At 41.5% G+C, this 25,475-nt stretch overlaps 1 protein-coding gene across 2 annotated transcripts in view; it reads left to right on the top strand.

The window, feature by feature from the left end:
- Positions 1 to 3,038: 3,038 nt before the first annotated feature.
- The window catches only part of ANKFN1 (ankyrin repeat and fibronectin type III domain containing 1), a 178,177-nt gene continuing 155,740 nt past the window's right edge, over positions 3,039 to 25,475 (top strand). Inside the window, exons 1-3 of one of the 2 annotated variants that reach the window (XM_021704390.2) lie at positions 3,039 to 3,175; positions 17,964 to 18,165; positions 21,067 to 21,277. In XM_021704390.2, the coding sequence (XP_021560065.2) occupies positions 17,980 to 18,165; positions 21,067 to 21,277 (397 nt within the window). In that variant the 5' untranslated portion in view covers positions 3,039 to 3,175; positions 17,964 to 17,979. Of the gene's footprint in view, positions 3,176 to 17,963; positions 18,166 to 21,066; positions 21,278 to 25,475 lie in introns of those variants that run through there. The other variant, XM_044921728.1, reaches the window with a different exon arrangement.

Genomic DNA, 25,475 nt, shown 5'->3' with positions numbered 1-25,475 from the left:
CAGAGTAATCTTCCTAAAGCGAGACTCCAATCATTTCTTTTAAAGATTTTATTTATTTATATGACAAAGAGAGAGAGAGCAGCAGCAGAAGGAAAGGAAGAAGCAGGCTCTCTGCTGAGTAGGGAGCCTGATACAGGGCTCCATCCCAGGACCCTGGGATCATGATGTGAGCTGAAGGCAGACGCTTAACTGACTGAGCCACCCAGGTACCCAAGACTGATCATTTAACTCTCTGTTCAAACGTTTGCTATTGAATGAATCAAGCATCAAATAATTGCAGGCTTATGCTAGGCGTTATGGAGAATACCAGTCCATAGAGAGGAGACCACGTCTAGGAAACAGCTAGAGAACAAAAAGCAAGAATATGCTGTAAAAGTGCTGGGGGACAGGGGACAAAATAAGTGTGTGATCACTCTGGACTGAGACTGATCGAGAAGGAATAATCAGAGGAGGCGAGACTTCACTAGATGGCCAGTTGGCAAGAAAAATTAGATGTACTAAGTGAACTTTAGGGTTCCTTTCAATTCTCAGGCCCCTGTTATTCTTTGAAATGATTTATTCATTCATTCAACAAATACATGCTAAGCACTTGAACAGAATACTCACTAAGTATTTACTGAATGCCTTCTATGTGCCAGGAATTCTGCTAGACTGGAAATAGAGCAGTGAATAGAAAACTTCGCACTTAAACTCTTATAGCAAAATAGAGATGGCTGATGTAAAGCAAGTAAGTGTAACAAAATGTGATGGATGTCACAAAGGGTGAATAGAAGGTGCTCTAGGACTGCAGAGCGGGGAGCCTAACAGCCCAAGGGCCAGAAAAGTATCACGGAGAGATGATGTTTAAGCCAAGACTCTAGTGCTGTACGTGAGTTAGACAGAAGACCGAGTGTTGGGGCAGAAGAATATCATATGGAGAATTCTGAAGTTGAGAGATGGTATAGCATGTCCAAGTATCTGAAAGACATTTAAAAAGGCTACAACATGGAGGGTGAGTAGGAAGGGGGCAAGAAATTAGGCTACAGAGGTAGGCAGAGCCAGATTACAGAGAATTTTACTAATTCTCATTGATAAGCTTTTTGGTAACATTAAAATATTTAGCACAATATGACACACGGACTAAGGACTTACTAAACTTAAGTACTTTTGTTAAGAGCAGACTGAGGAATGAATGGATAAATTAATGCAATGGACAGGAGATGCAGGACATGACTCAGTCTTGGGCATTTGCTCCTGGAAGCGATGTCGCTATTACTAAGGCTCCATCCCCTTAGGTTTGCACAGTAGATTGAATCATGACCCCGTGGGGGCAGCCCCTAATCTTAATAGAATGACTCCCTCACCTGGCTTTCCCCAGGAGACGGAATTTAAGTAAATCTGCATTAAAGTCAAAGTTTGTTTAGAGATAAGGGTAAAGTTTTACCTGGCAATCCTTTAGGCTTAAGCTGCAAAAGGGTAGCCTGACTCTTTCTTAATCCTTGATGAAAAAATAGCCTTCTGAACCTCAAGCATGAATATTGCCAAATTAGATTATTCATAGCAATGCTTCCATAGGACAGGTAAGTCTAGGAAGAAGGAGAGGGAAAAAAAATATTCCAAAGAGAGATTTTGCCTTTTGAACGAGAAAAGAAAAAGTAAGACAACTGTGAAAAGCTAACCTGCGCCCCTCCTTTGGGAGGTCTTATGAGTCACGGAGTCTCGCCTCAGATCCCAACTCCAGAGCAGACACTTGTCTGGGACGAGTCAGCCACCAGAGTGAAATGCTGTCTCTAGAAGGGGGGGCAGGTTTTCAGGGACACAAGATGCCATTCCGAGGATTCTAATTAATTACCAGGCCAAAGACTAACACTCCACCCTCTTGTTTATAACCAAGAGACTTTCTTCTGATTTGCTGCAGAGTTGCATTCAAAATTTGGGAGTTGATTTGGCTCTCGGTATAAATAACATACCAGAGTCAGTGCCTAGTAGAAGGGTCCAAAACTATTTCTGAAGTCATCATAGCAGCTAAGCTTTCATTTGGCAGAGAGAGAATCTGAAGAGATCTTTAGAGATTCTTAATGCTGTTGCTAGGGACGTCTGTGTGTGTGTATCTGTGTGTGGGGGCGGGGGGAGGGGTGGCGCAGGGTTTAATATGTGCTCTCAATCAGCAATGTCTCCTTAACATAAAAGCAGCCTGTGAAGGTCATTTGCCATTTTATTTCAGAGAGAAACATGAAAAATGCCTAAATAAGCGGCTTTCTAGGAAATTCATTCTGTGTGTTTCATTAGTCATGTAAGGCATAACGTCCTGAAAGGAGCCAGGTGCACGCATATGTAGCCGGCATGAAAGGAGCACTGGAATCTTCCTCCTAAGACTGAGCCTCTTGGTGTCCTAAGTCCCAGATCTGCTGACTACTTTCTCAGAACCTGCTCAGATGAAAACTCTAGCAATGCTTGAGCAGCCCTGACTGGATTGGGAGCTTTCTTAGCTCTTGCTGGGAGCTTGTAAAGGATTGCACAGGTGCCTTAGGTGAGGGAATGCGGTGGCCACCTGTGTGCTTCTCATCCCGGGGAGCTGTGGGAGTAAACGGGTGTCTGGCCCCAGGAGAGCTATCGATCATTTGCAGTCACAGATTCCTGGATGGGCTCTTGGATGCCAGACGATATTTCTTTGCCTGCAGTTGATAGAGTGCAAAGCGAACCGGCTGCCCTGCTGCCCCTCTGCTCATCCTTGAGTGACAGCCGGTTCTGATTCAGGCTTGTTTGCCATGAAGCTTGTTGTCCCTGCGTGCCATTCCTAATGGACCTCACAGATACAATAGGCTAAAGATACACTGAAGTCATGGCATCCTTTTACTACATGCACAAGAGATTGAGAAATCAAGCCTTCTCAGGGCTACAGTCTTGAGAATACACCTAGATTCCGAGTCACGCTGTCTCCCTCTCCCCTTTCCTCCCTGTGCATCATTTGCGCTTTTATTTTGCAGGAAGAGTAGCTTAGTGATCATGGACTTCAGCTCTTGCCTGTAGTGATCCTGTTCGCATTTTATTCTTTACACAGAATAGGAAGGAGGTTCGCTTGCTTTGCGCAGAGGCTGAGCCACCGGAGAAAGCAAAGCCAGTGTGATTTATTGAATGAAAGCGCTGGACAATTACCAACAACTTGTTCCTCTGCTGCCTCGAACAATCTAAACTGGTAAGTAAAATTTATTGTTGTCTTTCTTCATATGAATGTGGGGCTTTCTAATTCACTGATTATTTTTTTAAATGTGTGTGTGTTGCTGTGGTTTAAATGATATAAAAAAATCTGCATCTTCCAAAGTTAGCTGCAGGCAGTCCATGAAGAATGCACACAAGCACATACACGTCCATGTGGAGAGGCAAGAGTGGGGGTGGGGAAGCCCCATTGCCGATAATTAGGCATTTTGTTTCGGCAAGCTTGAGGACATTATGTGCTTGCCTAACTGATTAGCAAGAGCTATCAAAAATAGAATATTCTTTTCTTGTATAAGATCATTTCCCAATCGGGTTCCTGAGTACCTATAAAATACCTGTTGGATTAGGTAAAGATGGATCCCATCATGCTGATAATTCTTAATATAAACCCAGGCATCTTGTCTTTAATCCAGCTGGACATGCAGAGTGGGATACCAGCATTCTGTCCATCCTGGGTGAGCGTGCCCATAAATAGCATCATGACTGTGATGTCAAGGATACCTGCCAAGGGCACACAGTGGACATGCATGCAGACCCTTGCCTGATCCACCACGACTTTTGTACCCATATGCCTTACATCCTTTTTTTATTCTATGAAGACGTATGGTTGGTAGGGCATACTAGGTTCAAAGTGGGATATCGTAACGGTCTTGTTACCCATGCTGATCTTCGGCCCCCCCAAGGCCACTAGAAGTACCATTGATAATCAAGTTGGATTTTGCTTCCCTGCTAGGACACAAAATCCCTGTACTCACTTGATTTCTTCACATCCCAAATAAGATTCAAGCCAGTCTCTGCAGAGGGGAAAGGTAAAGGGAGAAAACTATTGCTTTTCCCACCACCACTACCATTATCACATCCTCCTCAGCTTTTCTTTGCCTGGCTACCACAAGGCTTTATGGCAGCACCAATCCATTTCTTGTTGGTTCAGAATCCATATAGATGTCATACAGAGTTTACTCTCTTTGGTGCACTCTATCTGCAGTGTATCACTGGCCATTCAGATGAAGTTGTGGCCTTGGGTGCTGACAAAGATGGGTGATGGTTGAATAGTAAACAGCATGCTTCTCTAAATAAAAACCAGTTAGGAAATCTGAGAGATGGGCAAAGTTTTGCAGAGTAGAAAGGATCCCAGGCCACTCAATCATAAGAGCAGCGTCATTCTCCCATGTCATTTGGCTATTTCACAAATGATGGCATTCTAAAGGGAAGGAGATGGAATTGCCTAATGGTTAGAGATGTCAGGATAGCAGGGCACTTTTGCTCATTCCCAGACTGTGTGTCTTTAGGAAATTCCCTTACTCTCCCTGGATCTCCATTTTTCCATTTTTTCCCCTTCCTGATTGTTTCAAAGAAGATATGCTAAGCTCAATTAATTTATCCATGAGATACTACTTAAAACTTTCCAGTTAAAGATGCAGTAGGTAATCAAGATCATTGTTCACACACGTTAATCCGGAGACCATGCATCAGAAACCTATGGATGAAGGTTTATGTGGGGATGAGGAGATATATACACCTTCCCCATCAGAGGGATACAGGGCACTCTGAAGGAAGCATGATCACACTCGGGGGATGAGAAGGGGAGAATAGAGCTGAAAAATGGCATTTTAAAAAACCTTTTCAAATAAATAGGTCACGTAAATAATTTTTATCAATACTGATCAGTAATAGACTTTCTGTACTCATGATGCCAAGATACTGAGGATCTTAAATGTTTTGATACGAACATTTTGAAGGAGTTAGTTCAAGGATCAGTAGAAACCACGTATAGAATTTATGTTCAAATTACCCCCATGCCCATGCACGTGGAATTAGAAGCTGTAAATGAACTATGATTTATCTGAGGAATTCTAGAAGATTCATTGGCCAAAAGAATTGTCCCATCTCTAGGATTAGGTACCTGAAATTCTTTCATCAGGGATTCAATTAAATATTGCTGTCTTTTATAAAACAAATATTCTTAGGAGGAACAACAAATTAAGACACTCATACCTTATCATAAATGAATGTATTGAGTATTTTCTTCCTCAGGGGAAACCCAAAGGATGTTGCCTTAATGCTATATTAATTCTTCTGCTTTCTATTTATTTCATACCTGTCTCTAAGAACTTCTCTTGTAATGATCACTTCACTCCTTTTTTTTACGATTTATTTATTTATTTGAGAGAGAGTGTGCACATGCTAGCCAGAGGGCGGGGGGAAGGGGCAGAGGGATTGGGAAAAGAGAATCTCAAGCAGACTCGATGCAAAGCCCCATGTGGGGCTTGATCTCACCACCCTGAGCAGAAACCAAGAGTTGGACGCTCAACCCACTGAGCCACCCAGGTACCCCTTTATCATTTCACTCTTGATCAGAAAACTAAGTAGCCTTTAGGACAAGCTGTTTCCTTCTTTTTATAGGATGCTTGGATTAGACGATACCATCTAGATTTCCTCTAGGCCATTGAGAGTCACATGTGGAAAGCTGAACTCACTATCTTTCCCCTTTTAGATCCACTCTTCCTCCTGCATCCCCCCTCCCTTTTCTTAATTATTGGTGGAACCATTCAGCACCTAGTCAATGAAGCAGAGCTAATAAAAGCTATCCTCAGGTTTCCTAACTCCTTAGGTCCCTCCATCTGATCACTAACCAAGTTTGGTCCATCTTGCTTCCTCCTCTTTTTAATCTACCCAACCCTCTCCATCCCCATTGTCACATGCTGGAGTTGAAGTCACCAGCTCTCATGGGGACTTTTTCAAGGGCATTATACTTGGTTGTCCCCTGTCACTGGTCCCCTTCAAACCACCCTCTGGATACTACCACAGTGATTTTCTAAAAATGCAAATCTTAGCCTTTCTCTAGTGCTTCCCTGTTGTAAACAGGTTGAAATCTATTGTCCCTCAATATGATATGCAAAGCCTTGATGGTCTGGCCCTGCTATCTCTCCAGGCTTCTTTCCCAAGATCCTAGTGTGATGGATGAAATATCCTTTGGAATTGTCAGAGCCCTAAAGAATTCCATTAGGGCCCCTATGGACATCAACTGACCAGCAACACTATGACATGTCCTAACCTGAGCTCTTATGCCTGGAACCCCTTCCCTTTCTTCCTGCTGGTTGATTCCTCATTCACTGTTCAAAATCTTGCTCAGTCATCACCGTCTCTAATTCGTTCCCCCATACCCTCTTTTCCCATGACACCTCGTATCACCCCTCTATGCTACTTCTTGCCTTAAACATTTGAGAGCAGTGTTGAGAGGCTAAGCTCTCAGATCCGAATTGCCTGCGTTTGAATCCCAGAACTGCCCCCTTAGTAGTACCTCAATTCCTTACTATATAAGGTGGGGATAATAGTAGTCCTTACTTCACAAGGCTATTATGGGATTCAGAGAGCTGATGCACATAAAGACATTATTCTAAATAGTGCCTGACTCAGAAAGTGCTATAGAAGTAAAAGCCATTATCATTATTCCTAATTTTACATATCACACTATTTCATACATACATACGCTTGCTTAACTATCTTCCTCATTATCCTGTGAGCTTGCTGGGATACAGGTAGGGTAATCAACTTGTTTCAGTTTGCCTGGGATTTTCCCAGTTTTAGCACTGAAAGTCCTGTATCCCAGGAACCCACTCAGTCCCAGGCAAACCAAGACAGCCGGTCGCCCTATGAGGGTGTCTTACTCACCTCTGAAGTCCCAGGGTCTGTCACAGGATACATAGGCTACCGAGTAGATCACCCAAAGGGTTTATTGAACTATAGAATCAAAATTAATTGTCTTTTCACCTTCTTCCTTATAAACATCCTTTTAAACTTCAAAAATCAGTCTTCTTCCTGCTGTGAAGTCACCACTGACTTTTCAAAACTTATCACTGAACAACTGAATATATTTTTTTTAAATGCACAGGACTTGAAAGGTTGCTTCCACCCTGTTATATATTATCAGTGTAATAGAATCGGCCACTCTTTCGCAATCAGAGACATACCTGTCATGGTAACAGCCGGTGGGGAATAGGAGAAGGGTCACGCTTTCTTTTCTGTCTAGTGACAGGCAGGTTGAAGTGTGAAGGTCCCTAGTTCACATCACAGCCTGAAGAGCAATCTTGTCTCAGTCAGAAATGTTCCCTTTGCTGAATGTATCTGTCTACCCAGCTGTCAAGAATGACTAGAGTTACTGTTTCTAATATGCTTTGTCTTACAACTGCTCCTCCTCCAGACTGGCTCAGATCTTTTTTCACAGTACAAATATGATGAGAAAGTCCCACAACCAAGCTCTTGTGAAACAGGGGCTCTGGACCTGCCAGAACTCATAACAAGGACAAGATCTTCTCCTTAGAATCAAGGTCTAGAAAGAAGCTGACAGGCAGCCAGACCAAGCACCCTCGGGCAGAATAATAGCAGAATTGCTAAGAGCATGGACTTTGGAGTCAGAATCAATCCTGCCTCCTCCATTTATTGGCTCTAGGATCTTAGACAAGCTACCTAACCTCTCTGGGCCTCAGTTTCCCTGTTTGCAAAATGATGATACAACAGTACCAACTTTCTTATAGGGCTATTATTACATTCTGTCTCAGCCTTGAAAGCAAAACCAATTGTGAATGTTCTGTTGGGTATTGGGAGACACAATCTTAGGGCATCAAGAGTCAAGCCATCAAGGTAGAAGGGAAATGAGTTGAGGAAGGAGGGAACACAAATATAGGTGGTTTGTAACTGAACTAGCCAAGGCTTCACAAGAAAACACATCTAGTGGTTTGTTTGTGTGTGATTGCTTCCAAGAAGCCCTCAAAACAATCCATAAGGGAAGAATGGAGAAGAAATTATCTGAGGGCTACTTCTGGTCTCCTGTCTCGCCTTGGTCCACTTTTCACATTTCCAGATAGTGTGACCCAGTCCCTCAGGGTAGCCAGGAGTAAAGCTGGAGGCTCCCTCCATGGGTCTGGTTGGGTCAGAGCTGCTGCAGCTACTGTCCCAGCAAGCATGGTGGGGGCCATGCCAGAACCCGCCCTTCACTTGACACAGCTGGTGTTTGGAGACAGGATAATGGTGGCAGCCAAGGCTCTCTACTAGAGCAAGCAGCCAGAACCCAGGGAACAGGTGGTTTTAAAGTAAATCTGGGGAGGCTCCACTCTCCAAAGATTATTGTTGCCATATTGCCTGGATTCTCCAGGCTGCTATCACTCTTTCCTTAAAGCTTGGCTCCAGGTGCATTAAAATTGTAGCTGGGATCAGGCTGTAATAAAGAGCAGAAGTTTTTAATTTTCATAAAGTGTAATTCATCAATTTATTTTATGGTTTGTATTCTGTGTGCCTCTTCTAAGAAATCATTGTCTTATTCAAGTTCACAAAGATTTTCTCCTGTGTTTTTTTCTAGACGTTTTACAGTGTGAGCTTTTGCAGTTAGGTCTCTAATCTATTTCATTTCAAGTTAATTTTTTATATATGATATGAAGTAGGGGTTGAAGTTTTGTTTTTGCATACGGATATCTCATTGTTCCATCGCTAGTTGTTGGAAAATTTCTTCTTCCCTACTGAATTACCTTGACACCTTTGTCAAAGATCAGTCAATCATATATGTGCATGCTGTTTCTAGGCTCTCTATTTGGTTTCATTAAATCTATATGTCTGTCTTTATGCCACAGTCTTTATCTGGAGAGCTATCCTTATACCAGTACCACAGATCTTGATTACCATGACTTTATATCAAGTCTTGAAATCACATAGTGTAAGCCTTCCAACTTTGTTCTTTTTCAAAGTTGTTTTGGCTATTTTAGATCCTATCCATTTTTATAAATATTTCAGGATCAGCTTTTTTATTTTTTTTTAAGATTTTATTTATTTATTTGACAGAGAGGGACACAGCGAGAGAGGGAACACAAGCAGGGGGAACAAGAGAGGGAGAAGCAGGCTTCCCGCTGAGCAGGGAGCCCGATGCGGGGCTCGATCCCAGGACCCTGGGATCACGACCTGAGCCGAAGGCAGACACTTAACGACTGAGCCACCCAGATGCCCCTGATTTCTTAAAACAAACAAACAACAAAAAAAAAACCCTGCTAGATTGGGACTGCATTGAATCTAGAGCTCAGTTTGGAAGAATTGACATCTTAACAATATTAATTCTTCTGATCTGATCCATGAAGAAAGTATACACCTCTATTTATTTAGGTTTTCTTTAACTTTACTCATTAATGTCATGTTGTTTCAAGTATACAAGTTTTGCTCTCATTTTGTTTTTTGCTGAGTAGATTTTTGTAGATTTATTAGACTGTTCTACAAAATGTTCATGTCATCTGCAAATGAAGATTGTCTTTCTTTCTTTGCAGTGTTTATGCCTTATTTTTCTTGCCTTGCTACTATAGCTAGAATGCCCAGTATAATAGAAGAGATAGGAATGGACATCAATGCCTTGTTTCTGATCCTAGGAGGAAGCACTTGGTCTTTAATTGTTAAGTACAATGTTGTCTATAGATTTTTGTAGATTCTCTTTATCAGGTTGAGGTAGTTCCCTTATATTCCTGAAAGCTTTTTTTTTTTTTTAATGAATGGATGTTGAATAATGTCAAATGCTTCTTTTTCTGCATCTATTCATATGATTTTTTTCTTTTATTCTGTTAATGAAGTGAACTACATTGAGGAGCGGTTGAATGTTATACTAACATCCCTGCTTTCCTAGAATAAACCCTACTTGATTGTGATGTATTATCCTTTATGTATATTGCTGGATTTTATTTGCTAACATTATGTTGAGCTTTTTTGCTTCTATGTTCATGAGACACATTGAGCACTAGCTTTCTTTTCTTGTAATGCCTGTTTTCTGGTTTTGGTATCAGGGCAATGCTAGCCTCAAAAATGAAACCAAATTTTTGGAAGAGTTTTATGTAGAATTGGTTTTTTTTTTTTTCTTAAATGTCTGGCAGGCTGTAACATTTAACATGGCCTTTATTAAATATTGTGGAAGAAAAGAAACTACTAGGATGGAAAAAAAAAAAGTATAAAACTAGAGACTAGGTTTCCCATACAGGGTCTCTTCCTGTCTCCTAAATTCTGGTCCTGTAGCTGTGTTGCAGAGACCAGCCCACCTTCAGTCAACAGATCTATTTGCCCTTCTCTTTGGAGCTCAGGTCCCCTAAAGCCTCTCTGAAGGAAGAAAAGAAAAGATACATTTATTTCCTTAGAGAAACTCCAAGAGTTTTTTCTAATTAAAATAATGCCTAAAATTGATTAATAGTGGTATACCCATCCAACAGAATACTACTCAGCATAAAAAGTGAAGAACTAATGATAGACATAACAATGTGGATGAATCTCAAGATAATTAAGCTGAGTTAAAGAAGGCAGACTTAAAAAAAAAAAAGAGAGAGTGCATAGTGATTATTCCATTTGTATGACATTCTAGAAAAGGAAGCCTAGTCTGTAGTGTCAGAAAGCAGCAAGCAGTAGATGCCTGAGAACAGTAACCCTGAAATGAATATTTTTTGAACATCTGTTTCTTTCAGGCAGGCACTTTGCTGAATAATTCATATGTATTATCTCATTTAAAACTCTAATATTCTTTTTAGACATGACTTTTATAGTTGAGATAAGGAATACTGGTAATGATAAGGAAATTGAAGCTTAGGGACGGTAAATAATTTGCCCAATGTCATGCAGTTAATAGGTAGAAGAACCAAACCCAAAGTTAGATCAGCCTGATACCAAAGTCCCTACCTTTTTTTTTTTTTTTTAAGGTTTATTTATTTATTTGAGAGAGAGGGAACATAAGTGGGAAGGGCAGATGGAGAGGGAGAGAGAATCTCAAGCAGGCTCTTTGCTGAGTGTGGAGACTGATTTGGGGCTCCATCTCATGACCTTGAGATCGTGACCTGAGCCAAAATCAAGAGTTACTTGCCCAACCAAATGAGCCACCCAGGCACCCCAAAGTCCCTATTTTTAATACTGTGCTTAAAACCACCATGAGTGGGGCACTTGGGTGGCTCAGTTGGTTAAGCGACTGCCTTCGGCTCAGGTCGTGATCCTGGAGTCCCGGGATCGAGCCCCGCATCGGGCTCCCTGCTCAGCAGGGAGTCTGCTTCTCCCTCTGCCCTCTTCCCTCTCGTGCTTTCTGTCTCTCATTCTCTCTCTCTCAAATAAATAAATAAAATCTTAAAAAAAAAAAAAACCACCATGAGTATCTTGAGGTTGAAGAATGGAATAAAATATAACTATAGATCTCAACTTGTTTCAGTAAAAGTGGCTAACAAGAAATGCCCTCTGAAGAGTGATATCCCAGACTTAACACAACAAAAACAATTTCCCAGCCAGTTCTCCTCCTAGGATTCTGTATCTACTTTACCCATCAGGTACTTCATTCAACAGTTGAGTCTCTTTTTCTTCCCCAGTTAAATTTAATACAAAAATGCAGAGAGTACTGTTGCTACTGTTTTCAAGACAGTTTTCTGGGTGCTCTAGGGATTACACAGTATGTTATTAAAGTTCCCAACAGGAATCATATGGCACATGAAAACAGTAACTGAGGAAAGGTTAATACATTTTGTACTTCCTTTGTTAAATTTATTACTCAGTATTTTAATCTTTTTAATGTCATACTATATTAAATAGAATTGTTCTCTTAATTTCATGTTCATTGTCTTAAATCAGAAAGGAGAATAAAAGAGTTATAAACAAAAGATAGACTTATATTGTCTTATATTTACATTACCTTTTATGTTTACCTCCATAGTTTACTTACCAATGCTCTTTCTTTCCTTGTGTGGATTTGAGTCACTGTCTAGTACCCTTTCATTTCAGCCTGAAGGATTTCCTTTAATATTTCTCTTTTTTAAAAAGTTTTATTTATTTATTTTTAGAGGTGGGGAGGGCAGAGGAAGAGGGAGAAAGAGAATCTAAAGCAGACTCTCCACTGAGCAGGGAGCCCAACATGGGGCTCAATCTCACAATCCTGAGATCATGACCTGAGCTGAAATCAAGAATTGGATGCTTAACTGACTGAGCCCCACCCAGTTGTCCCTCCCTTTAATATTTCTTATAGGAAAGGTCTGCTGTCAAATTCTGTTAGTATATGTTTATCCATGAATATCTTAATATCACCTTCGTTTTTGAAGGGTTGTTTTGCTATATAGAGAAATTCTTATTTGACAGTCTTTCTTTTGGCATTTGGAATATGTCATCCCACTTCCCTCTGGCCTCTATGGTTTTCTGGCAAAAAATCAGCTGTAAATCTTTCTGAGGATTCCTTGTAGGTAATGGGTTATGTCTTGTTTTCAAGACTTTCCCTTTGTTTTTAGCTTTTGGTGGTTTAATTATGATGTATATGGGTGTGAATCTCTTTGAATGCATCCTGTTTGGTGTTTGTTGAGCTTCTTGGATGTGTAAGTTAATGCTTCTCATCAATTTGGGGAAGTTTACGACCATTATTTCTTCAAATATTCCCTCTCCCCTTACTCCTTCTCCTTCTTAGGCTCCTATTATGTGTATGCTGGTACACTTGGTAGTGTGTAATGAAACTGTTCATTTTTCTTCATTTTTCTTCATTTTTTTTCTCTTTTTCTCCTAAAACCGGATAATCTCAATTGACCTATCTTCAACTTTGCTGATTCTTCCTTCTTCCTATTCAAATCTGATGTTAAGCCCCTCTAGTGAATTTTTCATTTCGGTTATGTTTCAACTTCATAATATCTATTTGGTGCTGGATTTGTTTTATAAATTCTACCTCTTTGTTGGTATTCTCTTACTTGGTGAGATGGCATTCTCACAATTCTTTTTTTTTTTTTTAATTTTTTTTTAAAGTTTATTTATTCATGAGAGTCAGGGAGAGAGAGAGAGAGAGAGGCAGAGGCAGAGGGAGAAGCAGGCTCCCCGCTGAGCAGGGAGCCCGATGCGGGACTCGATCCCAGGACCCTGGGATCATGACCTGAGCCGAAGGCAGATGCTTAACCATCTGAGCCACCCAGGCGCCCCCTCACAATTCTTTATTTCTTTAAATATGGCGTCCTTTTCTTCAGGTCAGTGTTTACTGACTGCTTTATTTCCTGTGAATCGGACATATTTTTCTTTATTTGTTTTGTGCATGTCTCATATTTTTCTTGTTAAAATCTAGGCATCTTAAATAATATAATGTGGCAACTCTAGAAATCAGATTATCCCACCTCCTTAGGGTTTATTGTTTAGTGATTTTTCAGAATTAAATCTGTGAAGTCTGTATTCTTTGTCACTTCTTTGTCACTTCAGTGGCCACTGAAGTCTCTGCTTGGTTAGCTTAGTGATCAGCTAATGATTGAACAAAAATTTCCTTAAATGCCGGAAGCCAATAAGTCTTCCAGTCTTTACAGAAGGGCTCTGTGCATATGTTGGGGCACACTTTCCATACTCACCAGCAGTTGATAGCCCTGCCTTACCCTTCACTTCCTGCTTGCACACAGCCTCAACATCAGAGATAAGAGCTTAGGACTTTTTCAGGTATTTTATGAGAATGTTCCCAGCCCTGGGCATACATGTGGTCTGCTAGATCCCTGGCAATGTGTCAGAGCTTTTCAAAGTCTTCTATGGACATCTCATTCCCCAACATTTCCTTTTAAGGTTTTCAGTTAGTCTAATGTTTGCCCCAACTTTTACCTACCACCTCAGGCAGCTGTGATGATTAAACAATTGCTGATGTTTGTTTTTGACAAAATGCCTTAGAGGAAAAGGTTATTTGCACTTTGTGAACTCTGAGGCAGGTCAAATAAAGAAAAATCTTGTGAGTGGGGTCTTCCAGGGAACCACCAGTCAGGTCAAATAATGATGATTCTCTCAAAATGGGGTTTTGAAGGAGCTCTGTCACCATTCTGCACCATCCAGTGGCTGCCAAGCTCCTGTTTTTTGTCATGAATATACACTGATGGTCTTCAAGGCTACCACAGAGCTGGGGAAGATAGGAACTGAGCAGATTAAAAATGCCACAAAGCTCACTGTTCTTACCAAATCAGCCACTTTTCTCAAATAAACACTTCTTGGATTGTTGCAAAACCTTTAATTTCCAGAGTTCTGAGAAAGTTAATTTTGACAATTCCTGCTAGTGTTCTTATTGCTTTTATGGAGGAGAGGATTTGGGGAGGTCATTACTTTGCCATTCCCACTGTCATACTACTCTTTTATTTTTAATCTTTCTGTGAAATGTTTATTTAGGTGCACCACTTGTAATCTCAGTTAGAGGGGCACCTAGGTGGCTCAGTCGGTTAAGTGTCTGACTCTTGATTTCAGCTCAAGTCTTGATCTCAGGGTTGTGAGTTCAAGCCCTGTGTTGGGTTCCATGCTTGGCATGGAGCCTACTTTAAAAAAAAAAAAATCTCAGTTGGAAAGTTTTGTCTTTTATTAGGAAATTAAACCATTTGGGTATATTGTGCTCACATATATATTCAATCTTATCCTTACTACTTCATTTTACATTTCTATTTATTATGGTCTCTTTATTTTTTAATTTTTCTTTAGGGTTATCCTTATTCCTATCTTTCCACTAATAGTTTGACGTTCAACTTTCTGTTTTACTATAAGTTACTGTAAACATCCATATAAAAACATCTAAACTTATATTTTCTATCAAAATAAAACTAAATAGTATAATAAGTACATAAAGTCATATCTTAAAACAATGTTTAAAACAAACAAGAAAACTATTTGAATCATTACCAATGTACTTTGGTGTCTCTGGTTTGAGAAGAAGATTGAGGTAATTTTACCAATTGCTGCTATTTATTGAGTGGCTGTTAGCATTAAACAGGATACATGCTTTCATTTGTTAATTCATTTAATCTTCACAACTCTGTAAGAACTCTTGTTATATATGATGAAATGAACTCTGAGAATTTAAATAAAGTTCCTAGAGTCACATAGATTATAGTTAACAATATGATGATCCAGGCTTGGGTCTGCCAAATTCCAGAGCCAAAACTACACTGCTTCTCAAAGGCTTGCACCTTTCTAAAAGGGTAAAAATTTAAGAGTACAGTCAGTTGGGAGGGATGTGCATGTTTATGAGAACAAATAATACAGAGTGTCTTTCTCAATATCTTTCATCAGACAAAATTTTAAATATGGGGGGGGAAGAAAATATAATGATAGATGAAATCTAGAAGAATAGAAACATGCTGAAAGATGGCCAGGAAGGAAGGGACAGCTGGGGCAGTATGAGAAGGAAGTCAAAGAGACAGAGAAAGTCAACCTATTTTGACTGAAGGGAACAGATGGGAGATGAGCAAAGACAAAAGGGGCCATGTGGGTAGGTGTCATCAGTTAGAGGGCAAGTAACTGGAATTTGATCAATCGACAAGAATTTATTTACTGGACTCCTGGGTACTGTGTGAGATACAAAAGAATGTAGAGTTATTTTGGGAATGATAATGATGTAGACAAGACAGATGGCTTGAACTGGGGCATTAACACTGAAGGAAAAGGCTAGAGACAGAAGGCAGAAAGAAAGAGGTTAAGGCAATCTCCATGTGAGCCAGCTTGCATATCAATCTGGAATTTTTGTGGGAACAGCAAGATATAGAGGAAATGCTGTAATTGCTATTGAATCAAAGTTAAAGATCTGTAGATGGAACGAGAAAGATACCAAATCACCTACCCCCTCTATTTCTGCTTTTATGTAAATTAAAAGATTATTAAAGATGAAAACACACCCATATGTACATACACACTACAGATAGTGCTTTAAATCATCCTCCCAAATGTACATATGACCATTTAGCTAAGACTGAGTGGGGCCTGATACAGTTGACTAAAACCGAATAGGTCTGAGGACCTTGGAAGGTACTAAGAAGTAATTTGTGTTGGAGGAGATTGCAGGCAAGACTTAAAAGGTTCCTAAGACATTCAACAATGTAACGAGAATAGCTTTCCATTTGTTAAAGTGAAAGTAAGTCAAGTTAGTTGGCGCAGCAGATATGGAACCCAGTTCAGAAACATGAGGAGGAAATGAGGTTTCTGAGTAGTTCCTTAGTATATTATTTGTCATAGACTCTCATATGAGCATTCATTTATTCTAAAGTATTTATTGAACATCTTCTGTAACAAAAATGATAGCTGCCATGAGTTTTCCTGTATTCTAAGCTCTCTACATGCATTATCTCATCAAATCCTCATAACTGTAATGTGATGTTAGTATTATCCCTATTTTACAAATGAGAAAAATAAGATTCAGATATGTTAAGTAACTCACCCAAGGTCACATAGTCAGTAGCTGGAAGAGAAGCAATTCATAGCCTAATCTGTATTATACTTCTTGTACTTCAAGGCAGGCATATTTTAGGTATAAAAATTAATACTTGGCAGGCCTTGTTCTTGAGAAGCATACAGACTAGCAAGGAGACAGAAAGCCAAAGAGCTGTAAAACAATAAAATATTTTCTGTAAGAGGCATATACTAGGTGAGTGAGTAAATACAAATTTGCCTGCAGCTATCAGAGAGCACTTGAGCATAGACTTTAAGGATCATCAGTCATTTCCTAGGTGATGAAGGCACAGATGGAATTCCAGTACAGGCAAAAGTAGTGCAAACAAGCACCCAGAGGTAGGAAAGAGTTTGAACTATTTAGGAAACCCTAAGGAAATCAGAAAGACTGAAACATAAAACGTAGAGGAACAGTAAGAGATGAGGTTGGAGAGGCACGCACCTGTATGTGAGGCTAAAGAACTTACAATTTATCCTATAGAAGTTGGGGAAGCTTTGAAGTCAATCCTGTGAAGAGTTGGGTTAATAAGAGGTTCTACATGATATTGTATAATGGGGTCCATAAGACTATGAAAAGTCAAGGACTGGAGATGACCTGTGAGGGCCACAGCTAAATAGAAATGGCAGCATTACAAATGGAAGACTCCATTGGAGATTCGAGGGGAGGTGGTGGGAAGGCAACAGCGTGCTCCAGAGAGACCTGGTCCCTGTTTACCGGAGGCTCCCCCGAGGTGGAGACACTTGGCACATAACTGCCTCGGCCAGTTATTTCATTTATGCATTTGCTCATCCAGTGCACAGATGCATGCCAGGCAGCCATAGCCTCAGTAGCATCAATATTTCAGTAGCAATACCGAACTTAATGGTGGATGGCTTTTGAAATGGCATGGCTGATCTCCTGGAAACTGACTCCAAGTATGACACTGGTGAGGACCTGTTTAGAGATTTGTGGACAGCAGTCAAGTACAGCATGGAGAATGCCAATAGTGAGTGCCCTGGAGGACACTGTCTGCAGTATCTGGGGTGAGCAGGGAGGGACCTATGGGTACAAATCCCCCAAACTTTTGGGCACTGAGGTAGCTCACCAAATCTCAGACAAGAGGCATAGTCGAACACCTCAAGAGAATGGGTATCTGCAGGGAACAACCACACCCAACAGAGGGCAGCATCTAAAACGAGGTAGGTAGAAAGATCCCAATTACATATACCCAAGGGGAACTGAACAGAACCCCTGGGTTATAGATTTGAGATACTTCCTCCCAGTGGGATAGAGACTGAAAGACTTGAGTAGAGGCTCATGTCATATATACGTTTGTACGTAAATGTATATGTTTAGATAGTAAATGGATGTTGTCCTTTCATTCTTTCCCCCACTTAGTTATGTGGCCATAAACAAGCTCCTTCCCTCCATGGGTTTCAGCTTTCTCATCTATAACATGAAAAAGCTGGACCTCTTCAAGATCCCTTCCAGCTACAGTATTTTATTAGGATTCCAGATGGTTACTGGTGATGATAAAATTCTTTGTCAACTTATAATTGTCTTGTGTATATGATACAACATCAGATTTTCCTCCTCTTAGGAACTGCCGTGTGAAAATGACCCAACAAATGCAGAATCTACATCTTTCTCAGTCGAAGAAACATAGTGCTCCATCGTCTCCCAATGCTGCCAAACGCCTGTACAGAAACCTCTCTGAGAAACTGAAGGGGAGCCACTCTTCATTTGACGAGGCCTATTTTCGAGCAAGAACAGACCGGCTGAGCCTCAGAAAGACCTCAGTGGTAATAACACTGTTTTTATTCTTGTCTCTGCTTGATTGGTGCAGTTGTGTTTGGGTTTGAAGAGATTCTAAGATGCTCCACATTTACTTCAGAACCTGCATTTGCAGTTTTATAAATGCTGAGAGTCCGGGAAGATAGGACCTGCACATGTCTGTGCTGTGAGCTGAAACTTGAGTGAATGTGAGAGTTTCCCTTTCTTTTTCTTAATTTCTTGCCTTTCTTTTCTCTTAGTTTTTCTTTCTCTAATGTATGAAAGAAACAACAACAAAATGGCAGTTTGACAAATAGCATGAATTAAATAGGCTTTTTGAGAGCTCCGGTGTTCATTCAGATACTGAATGAACAATGAACATTTCATTTACTTATTTATAATGTATGGCCCATATGCTTTTCCAGAGGCATTCAAAACAGAATCTAGGCAAAAAAAAATGTGTATGTGTTATATAATGGGAAATAAAGTGATAGAGATAGAGGGAGAGAGTGAGCGAGAAAAAAAGGGAGGAAGGAAGGAGTGAAAAAACTAGAAAATAATGGGGATAGAAAGAGAAATAGATATACAAAAATCCTAAGCAAATATAGTACCTAAGACTTACCATGACATTTCTCTCTGAGTTCCTAGTCAGTCAAAGCAGAAAGGGAAATCCAGTTGGTTATAGCATCCCATTAGCTGATAACTGAAAGTCTACCAGAAGCATGAGTGTTTTCCTATTGCTGAGTCCTCTGGCCTTTATAAGATGCCACAGTGAATTGTGTGATAGAGAAGGAAGGTCAATATTGGTGATGTTACGGACATTGTCATAGAGTAGTTTCTGATACTGACCCTCGGTAAGAGCTGAGGGCATAATATTACCATGCTCGGTAAGGGCATTTCTGCAGGGGGTAATGGCACCACTTGTTTGAGCTTAACACAGAAATGAGCCCAAGCCTTTCCAGAGAGAAGCATGCTAGGGTTTGCCAACAAAAGCATGGAGGAGGAAATGACTCAAGAGTGAGAGCAAATATGGCACATGAGAAATTAGGCATACTAAGAATCACAATCAAATACACAACTGTGGACAGGGCAGCATGCTAACTTTGTTCTCTCTGTTTTCTCATTTGTTGTCTCATTTCCAGCTCATCTTCTGGGAGGGTTCGGTTGCTGAGTTACGGCCTCAGCAGCAGAGGCTCTTCCGTTTGGCAGACTGTAGACAAAACACTTCTCCATTCAGCAGACTCTCCTGTAGCAAAGAGAGCTGCATACCAAAAATAGTTCTACCCCTGGGGACCCCATTGTCAAAACATGTATTTGCATAATAGCGCTGTATTTCCCTCAAATTTCAATCATGTGTCATGTGCTCAGTTAGGCCGACCTGCAGCCTTCAATGGAGATAATTGATTTTTGGTGATACTAAAAATAAACCCTGCCAACCTAAATATTTGGTCACTGAAGACCTTGCACGGTTTAATCAGGCGAGCCCTGTGCTATGTCAGGACCAATGGTATTTCAACATTTTTAAAGAGCAAACAATTCCTGGAGAAGATACTGGATAGATGTGTAAATAGTGTATTTGTTACCCTTCTCCCATGAGCTGCAGAAATAACATATTTGAGAGAATTCCAGAGCTTTTCTCCTTTGTTTACTATTAATCTCTGATAGAACTTTTCAATGTAACTCTATTGTCCTTAGCTGTTATTTTTCTATAGGTGATTTTTATCCTATGATTATTCAGCTTTTGGCCCTCTCAGCACAGTTGGCTACCCAGCCACTGAAACCCTCACCGGACACCCCCTCTTGAGGCCTTCCCTTGAGGGCTCAGAACTGCCAGGTGTTCAGCGGTTGGGGCTCTGGGCTGAGAAGGTGCAGAGGTTAGTACAGAGGAGTGTAGGAGCTGGGGAGCCGGCCTGTAGGCAGTGAGAGCTATTCGAGAGTTGCAGGAAGGAAGGGGTATGTAACATAATCGACGTTAGTGGTATTATTCTTGTGTCAGTATGGAGCACGGGCTGGAGGACACTAGGACCAGCAACGGGCAGGTCCCTGCCGTCGTCCAGGCAAGGGATGACAGTGGTCTGGGTCTGAGTGATAGTAGGGACATGGGGATGGGAGGAAAGGGGATGAGTCGGAGGGAAAGCGTGCTCTCAGTTGCAAGCCAGTCATCATTTCAGCGACCTGTGCTGCATTATCTATGCCAGATTTTCCTGAACTGTGCTCTATAGAACACTATTTCCAGGGGCAGTTAAAACAAATGCAATAAAAAAAAAAAAAAAAAGCAAAAACATGTTCTCTGAACAAATATTAAAACAGGTCATATTTCCCATCTGTTGGAGAGTCATAACTGCATAACTGCATGTTAGAATTATTAAAGACTCTGAGAGGTCTTACAGTAAAATAATGCAATAACCCAGCTTAATCCAGTGTGCACCAAATTTATAGGACTGCATGCGACGTTCTTCATAGAACACCTCGTAATGACCTATCAGACAGTATTGCACAAAAGACTGGTTTGAGGAAAGCTGATGTTTGCTCTTCTCTGTGGACCAGCCATGCTGTACTGTATGGTCTTAAGTGCATCTAAATATACAGATCCATTCAGTGCCCATTAGAAAGATGGAGGGAGGGCACCTGGGTGGCTCAGATGGTTAAGCGTCTGCCTTCGGCTCAGGTCGTGATCCCAGCGTCCTGGGATCGAGTCCCGCATCAGGCTCCCTGCTCAGCGGGAAGCCTGCTTCTCCCTCTGCCTCTCTCTCTCTCTCTCTGTCTCTCATGAATAAATAAATAAAATCTTTAAAAAAAAAAAAAGAAAGATGGAGGGAAGGTCCAGCTGTGTTAACAACTGCAGTTATAAGTGGGGAGCAGTCACTGACATCAGAACAGCTAAGCCACAAGGCAAGCTGTGCTCACCTGCTTTTGTTCTTGCCCTCCAGAACTTCCAGGGCAATGAAGCCATGTTCGAAGCAGTCGAACAACAGGACATAGATGCCGTGCAGATCCTCCTGTATCAGTACACACTGGAAGAACTAGATCTCAACACACCTAACAGCGAGGGGCTGACGCCTCTAGATATCGCCATCATGACCAACAATGTGCCCATCGCCAGGATTCTTCTGAGGACAGGGGCCCGAGAAAGTCCACACTGTAAGTAAACCTGGGAAGAAAACCATGTACTGTTAAGACTTGACCTAGCTCCATGCCACCGAAATAGCCATTGCTGACATTTAGAGCAGAACAGTTGACGAAGACAGGCTCTGAGTGCCTTTACGTGTTTTCATGGACTTTCACGCAAATAGTGACAGTGTTTAACCAGTCTAGGCATCAAGTTACATTCTAAACAGAATACACTGAGTGGAATTGAACAGGAACCTGGGAAGAACTTCCTCCTAAGAATTTAACCTAAGTTTTAAAATATGTGAAACACACCAAGTGAGGCTATAGAATAGGAACGTAGAAAAAGTTTAAGTATGTGTGTGTTAGTGTCTTGTGTCCATAGGAAATATGGTGGTTTCATTCAATCACTCATTCATTCAACAAACACTGAGGACAGGGCACTGTTCTAGGTACCAGGAATGCCATGGTGAGCAAGATAAAATCCCTGTTATCATAGAATTTAGACACTAGTGGAGGAAACTTCCAATAAGCAAGTAAATAGATTAATTAAATTATAAACTCAAATAATGATGAATGCTATGAAGAAAATAAAGTGAGTGGCTAGAGATTGATGGAGTGGGGACTATTCTATATAGGTGGGGCAAGAAAAGCTTCTCTGATGTAATAACGTTTGAGCCTGGTCCTACGTGATATCAGGGAATGAGCCATGAGGAGATACGGGGTCAAACCCTAGGCAGAGTGAACGGCAATAGAAAGGTGTGGAGGCAGGCAGGAACGAGATTGCATGTTTGATGGCCACAGCACATCAGCCAGGAGGAGAGTGATCACCGAGGAAGATCATTCCAGCTCTCACACCCGTGACAGGATGCTCACTTTGATCGTAAATGGGATGGAGAGACAGCAGAGCCGCTGAAACCGATGGATGACATATTCTGCTTTACATTTTAAAAGATCGCTACTGTGCTCCGTGGCAAATAGACAGTGGTGGGGCCACTGTGGAACTGGGAAGGCCAGTTAGGAGGCCAGGAGACAGATGCTTGGACTGGCACGGTAGTGACATTGATGGTGAGCAGGGGTGGAATTCTGGATGTATTTTGGAACAGCTTCATTGAGAGATAATTCACGTGCATGTAACTCATCCATTTCATGTGTACAGTTCAGTGGTTTTTGGTACACACACCATGTGCAACCATGACCACAGTCATTTTTAGACCATTTTCATTACTCATACCCTCTCACTCCCCAACCAACCCCCACTCTTCCCCGCAGGCAGACACTAATCTACTTCCTCTTCCTATAGATTGCCCATTCAGGACATTTCATGTAAGTGGAATCATATAATGTGTGGTCTGTTGGGACTGGCTTCTTTCTGGATGTATTCTGAAGTAGAGCTGATAGTACTTTGCCAAAGGGAGCTGCTCTGGGGCCGATGGCAGAGCCAGCCCAGGAGCGGACAGGACAAAGTTGTGGAGCCCTCAGCTAATGCCAGGCACTATTCTGAGCACTTTACATGCATTCACTCCTTGAAGCCTCACGGCAACATTCTGAGGTAGGCACTCGCATTCCCCTTGGTACAAACTCTCTGACCCAATGACCACAATGGCTCTGAGCCACGGTTTTTATGTTTCCTAAAAGAAAAAAGTAAACTCATCAAACTGTTACTTTCACTAATACTGATTCACTTACTTCCAAGTGGTGAGACCCAGAAGGCTGAAAGAGAAGCAAGCAAATATATAATTAGAGGCCACATCTCTGCTCCTAAATTTCATAAACCCCCACCACCCAAAGACTAGGTACAGAGGCAGATCCTTGTATCAGGAAACTCTTTATTTTAAAAATGCTGAGCTCACCACATTCATGTCAGAGTGAGGATTTGGGTTCAGTAGGGTTGGGGCTTTGCAGTAAGAGCTCCATCGTCAAAGTGCCGCTTCTTTCTAATGGAATGGGAGGCTCGGAGGGGTGGGCAAATAGAGATGGAAGAAACCGAAAAGTCTTTGCTACCTTCCAACTTACATTGCAATAATGTCTGCCCCAAAGATCCAGCGAGAGAGTGGTGGGGAGAGAATCAGAGGGTCTGAACACAGAGAATGCAGACTGAGCCCCATTCTATAGGAACAAGGAAACCATTCATCCAGATGTTGACTGCACTGGGCTGGATGAAACATTAGTCCCACTTACCTGAGACGCTACAAAGAACTCTGCATTTTCCATGAAACCAGTGAGACTCCCAATCTCCCCAAGTCCCCTTGTGCATAATTAAATCTCCATAAAAGAACCTGCGTCCTAAATAATCTAGTTAAACCAAAAGCAAATTCATTCAAAAGGTCCCTGGTTTTTCTCATTCCCTCTGGCATGATAACCACAATCATCATGACAAAGTTGTAAAGGAAGATGAGAGATAAACCCAGGTTTTAGCCTCCGGGAAATATGACACCTAAGTCACCTTGGCCACCCAAGAAGTCAAGGAGATCGTACCCTGTATAGACTCCCACATGTGTAAAGGTGGCAAAGGAATAGTGATTGAGTAACTGTGAAGCATTATCTCTGATTTTTACAGTAGCACAGATTCTGAGAGGTTAAGTGACTAACCAAAGGTCACACATCTGGCAAGTGAATAGGGATGTCAAGGACTCAAACCCAGGTCTGTGGGACACCCATGCCTGGGATCCTTCTATGCAAACTTACTGCCTTTCCAAATAATCAGTACGGAGGGCTGTGGCCGCTGGGCCCTTGCATCTTTCCCTTTGTGCCATTTGCTAAAATCCTCTGGTGTGTGTCTTTGTTCTCTTCTATACACTAAGGTGCCATGCCTGTTAGAGAGAGGCACGATAGAAAAGCACAATCTGTTTTCAGGGATTTTTAATTCACTTTATATATCAAGTACAAAAGGAAGAGAATTGCTTCTGTGCGTGAGTGTGAGCCAGCCCAGGAGAAAAACCGTGGTCCACCAGCCAGAACCAGATAAGCAAACACCTGCTGCAAATCGTTCCCCAAAAGTTGCAGAGGCAGGATATAAGAGAGGAAAAATAACAGTGAGGCCTTAAGTCCAAAGAGCATTTGACACATTGTGAAAATCCTTTTGCTTGCATCACCTCATTTGGTCCTCACAACTGGCCTGTAAAATGGGAGTCCCTTACCTCGTTCTGCTCAATGAAGAAACCGGAATAAGGAAAGTCAGATAATTCACCCAACAGTATAAAGCCAGGAAGTGGTGAACTATGACTTGAACCCAGATCCTCTGTAATGCTTTGGTATTTGTGTAAAAGCATTAGCACGCTCACTGTCACACCTCATTCTTCCCTTCCCTGACTCTCCGTTGCTTCCTCTTCTCATGCCAGTCAAGTTTTTCAAAGCAACGAGCAGAGTTTCTAATAGGGTGAATTTTCTGTCTTCCTTTCCCCTGGGTGTTCCCTTCTGAAAACCAGCCCGATACTCTTTTCACGCTGCCAACCAAGAATCCCAGCACAACTCAGAAGCAAGTCCTCTGTGATCCACCACGGCTCATTGCAGGAATCACAAAGACACAGATGAGTTTAGGGACTTAACTCTAAACCATTGGTCAGGCATGTCTTCCAGTCTTTAGCCCCTGAATCACAATGCTATATCGAGGTGTTCCTTACAAACATGGCTTGAAACTCAACCAGGTACTCTTTCCTTACTCATAAGGAAAGTTCCAGAAGTGGCCACTGGAACTTGCATACCGCCCCAAGGTTAAATATATGCCGAACCCCACCTGCTTATTAGATCCATCTACTGTGTTTATTCAGTGACTTTTTTCTGTTCTTCCCACCTTTAGGCAAGCAGCAAAATAATACTCATTCCTTCTAGAAGATAGTATCAGCTATTATGAAAGTAGAATCCCAAGTACTTCCACTCGGACTGGTATGCTGAGCTCAGGAAACTGGCAGAGACTCTGAAAGGACTGGAGCTGGGACAGCTAATGTAGGGACACCCAGGGGCTCTGCATTTGATGGTTCCAGCCAGTCAGTATCCCAGTTGCCGTGACTCCTGCTCAATGGGACAAATGCTATCTGAGAAAGACTTATCTCCCTTAGTGAAAGTCCCCAGTCATAGGCCCTTCCCTTATTCTGACTAACTCATGTCCTGCCCCCACTCTCCAATCCCAGTTCAGTGGTCTCCAGGAGGAATGTGCTGAGTCATCAGTGAGCTCCTTGCCTCTCTGTGGCTGCTATTTATTTGGGATCATCTAGGGTCTATAAACAGTAAT

This window comes from Neomonachus schauinslandi, chromosome 15, assembly GCF_002201575.2.
Source record: "Neomonachus schauinslandi chromosome 15, ASM220157v2, whole genome shotgun sequence".
In the NCBI taxonomy this organism is placed as follows: Eukaryota; Metazoa; Chordata; class Mammalia; order Carnivora; family Phocidae; genus Neomonachus; species Neomonachus schauinslandi.
This window is presented reverse-complemented; position numbering and strand designations above follow the sequence as displayed.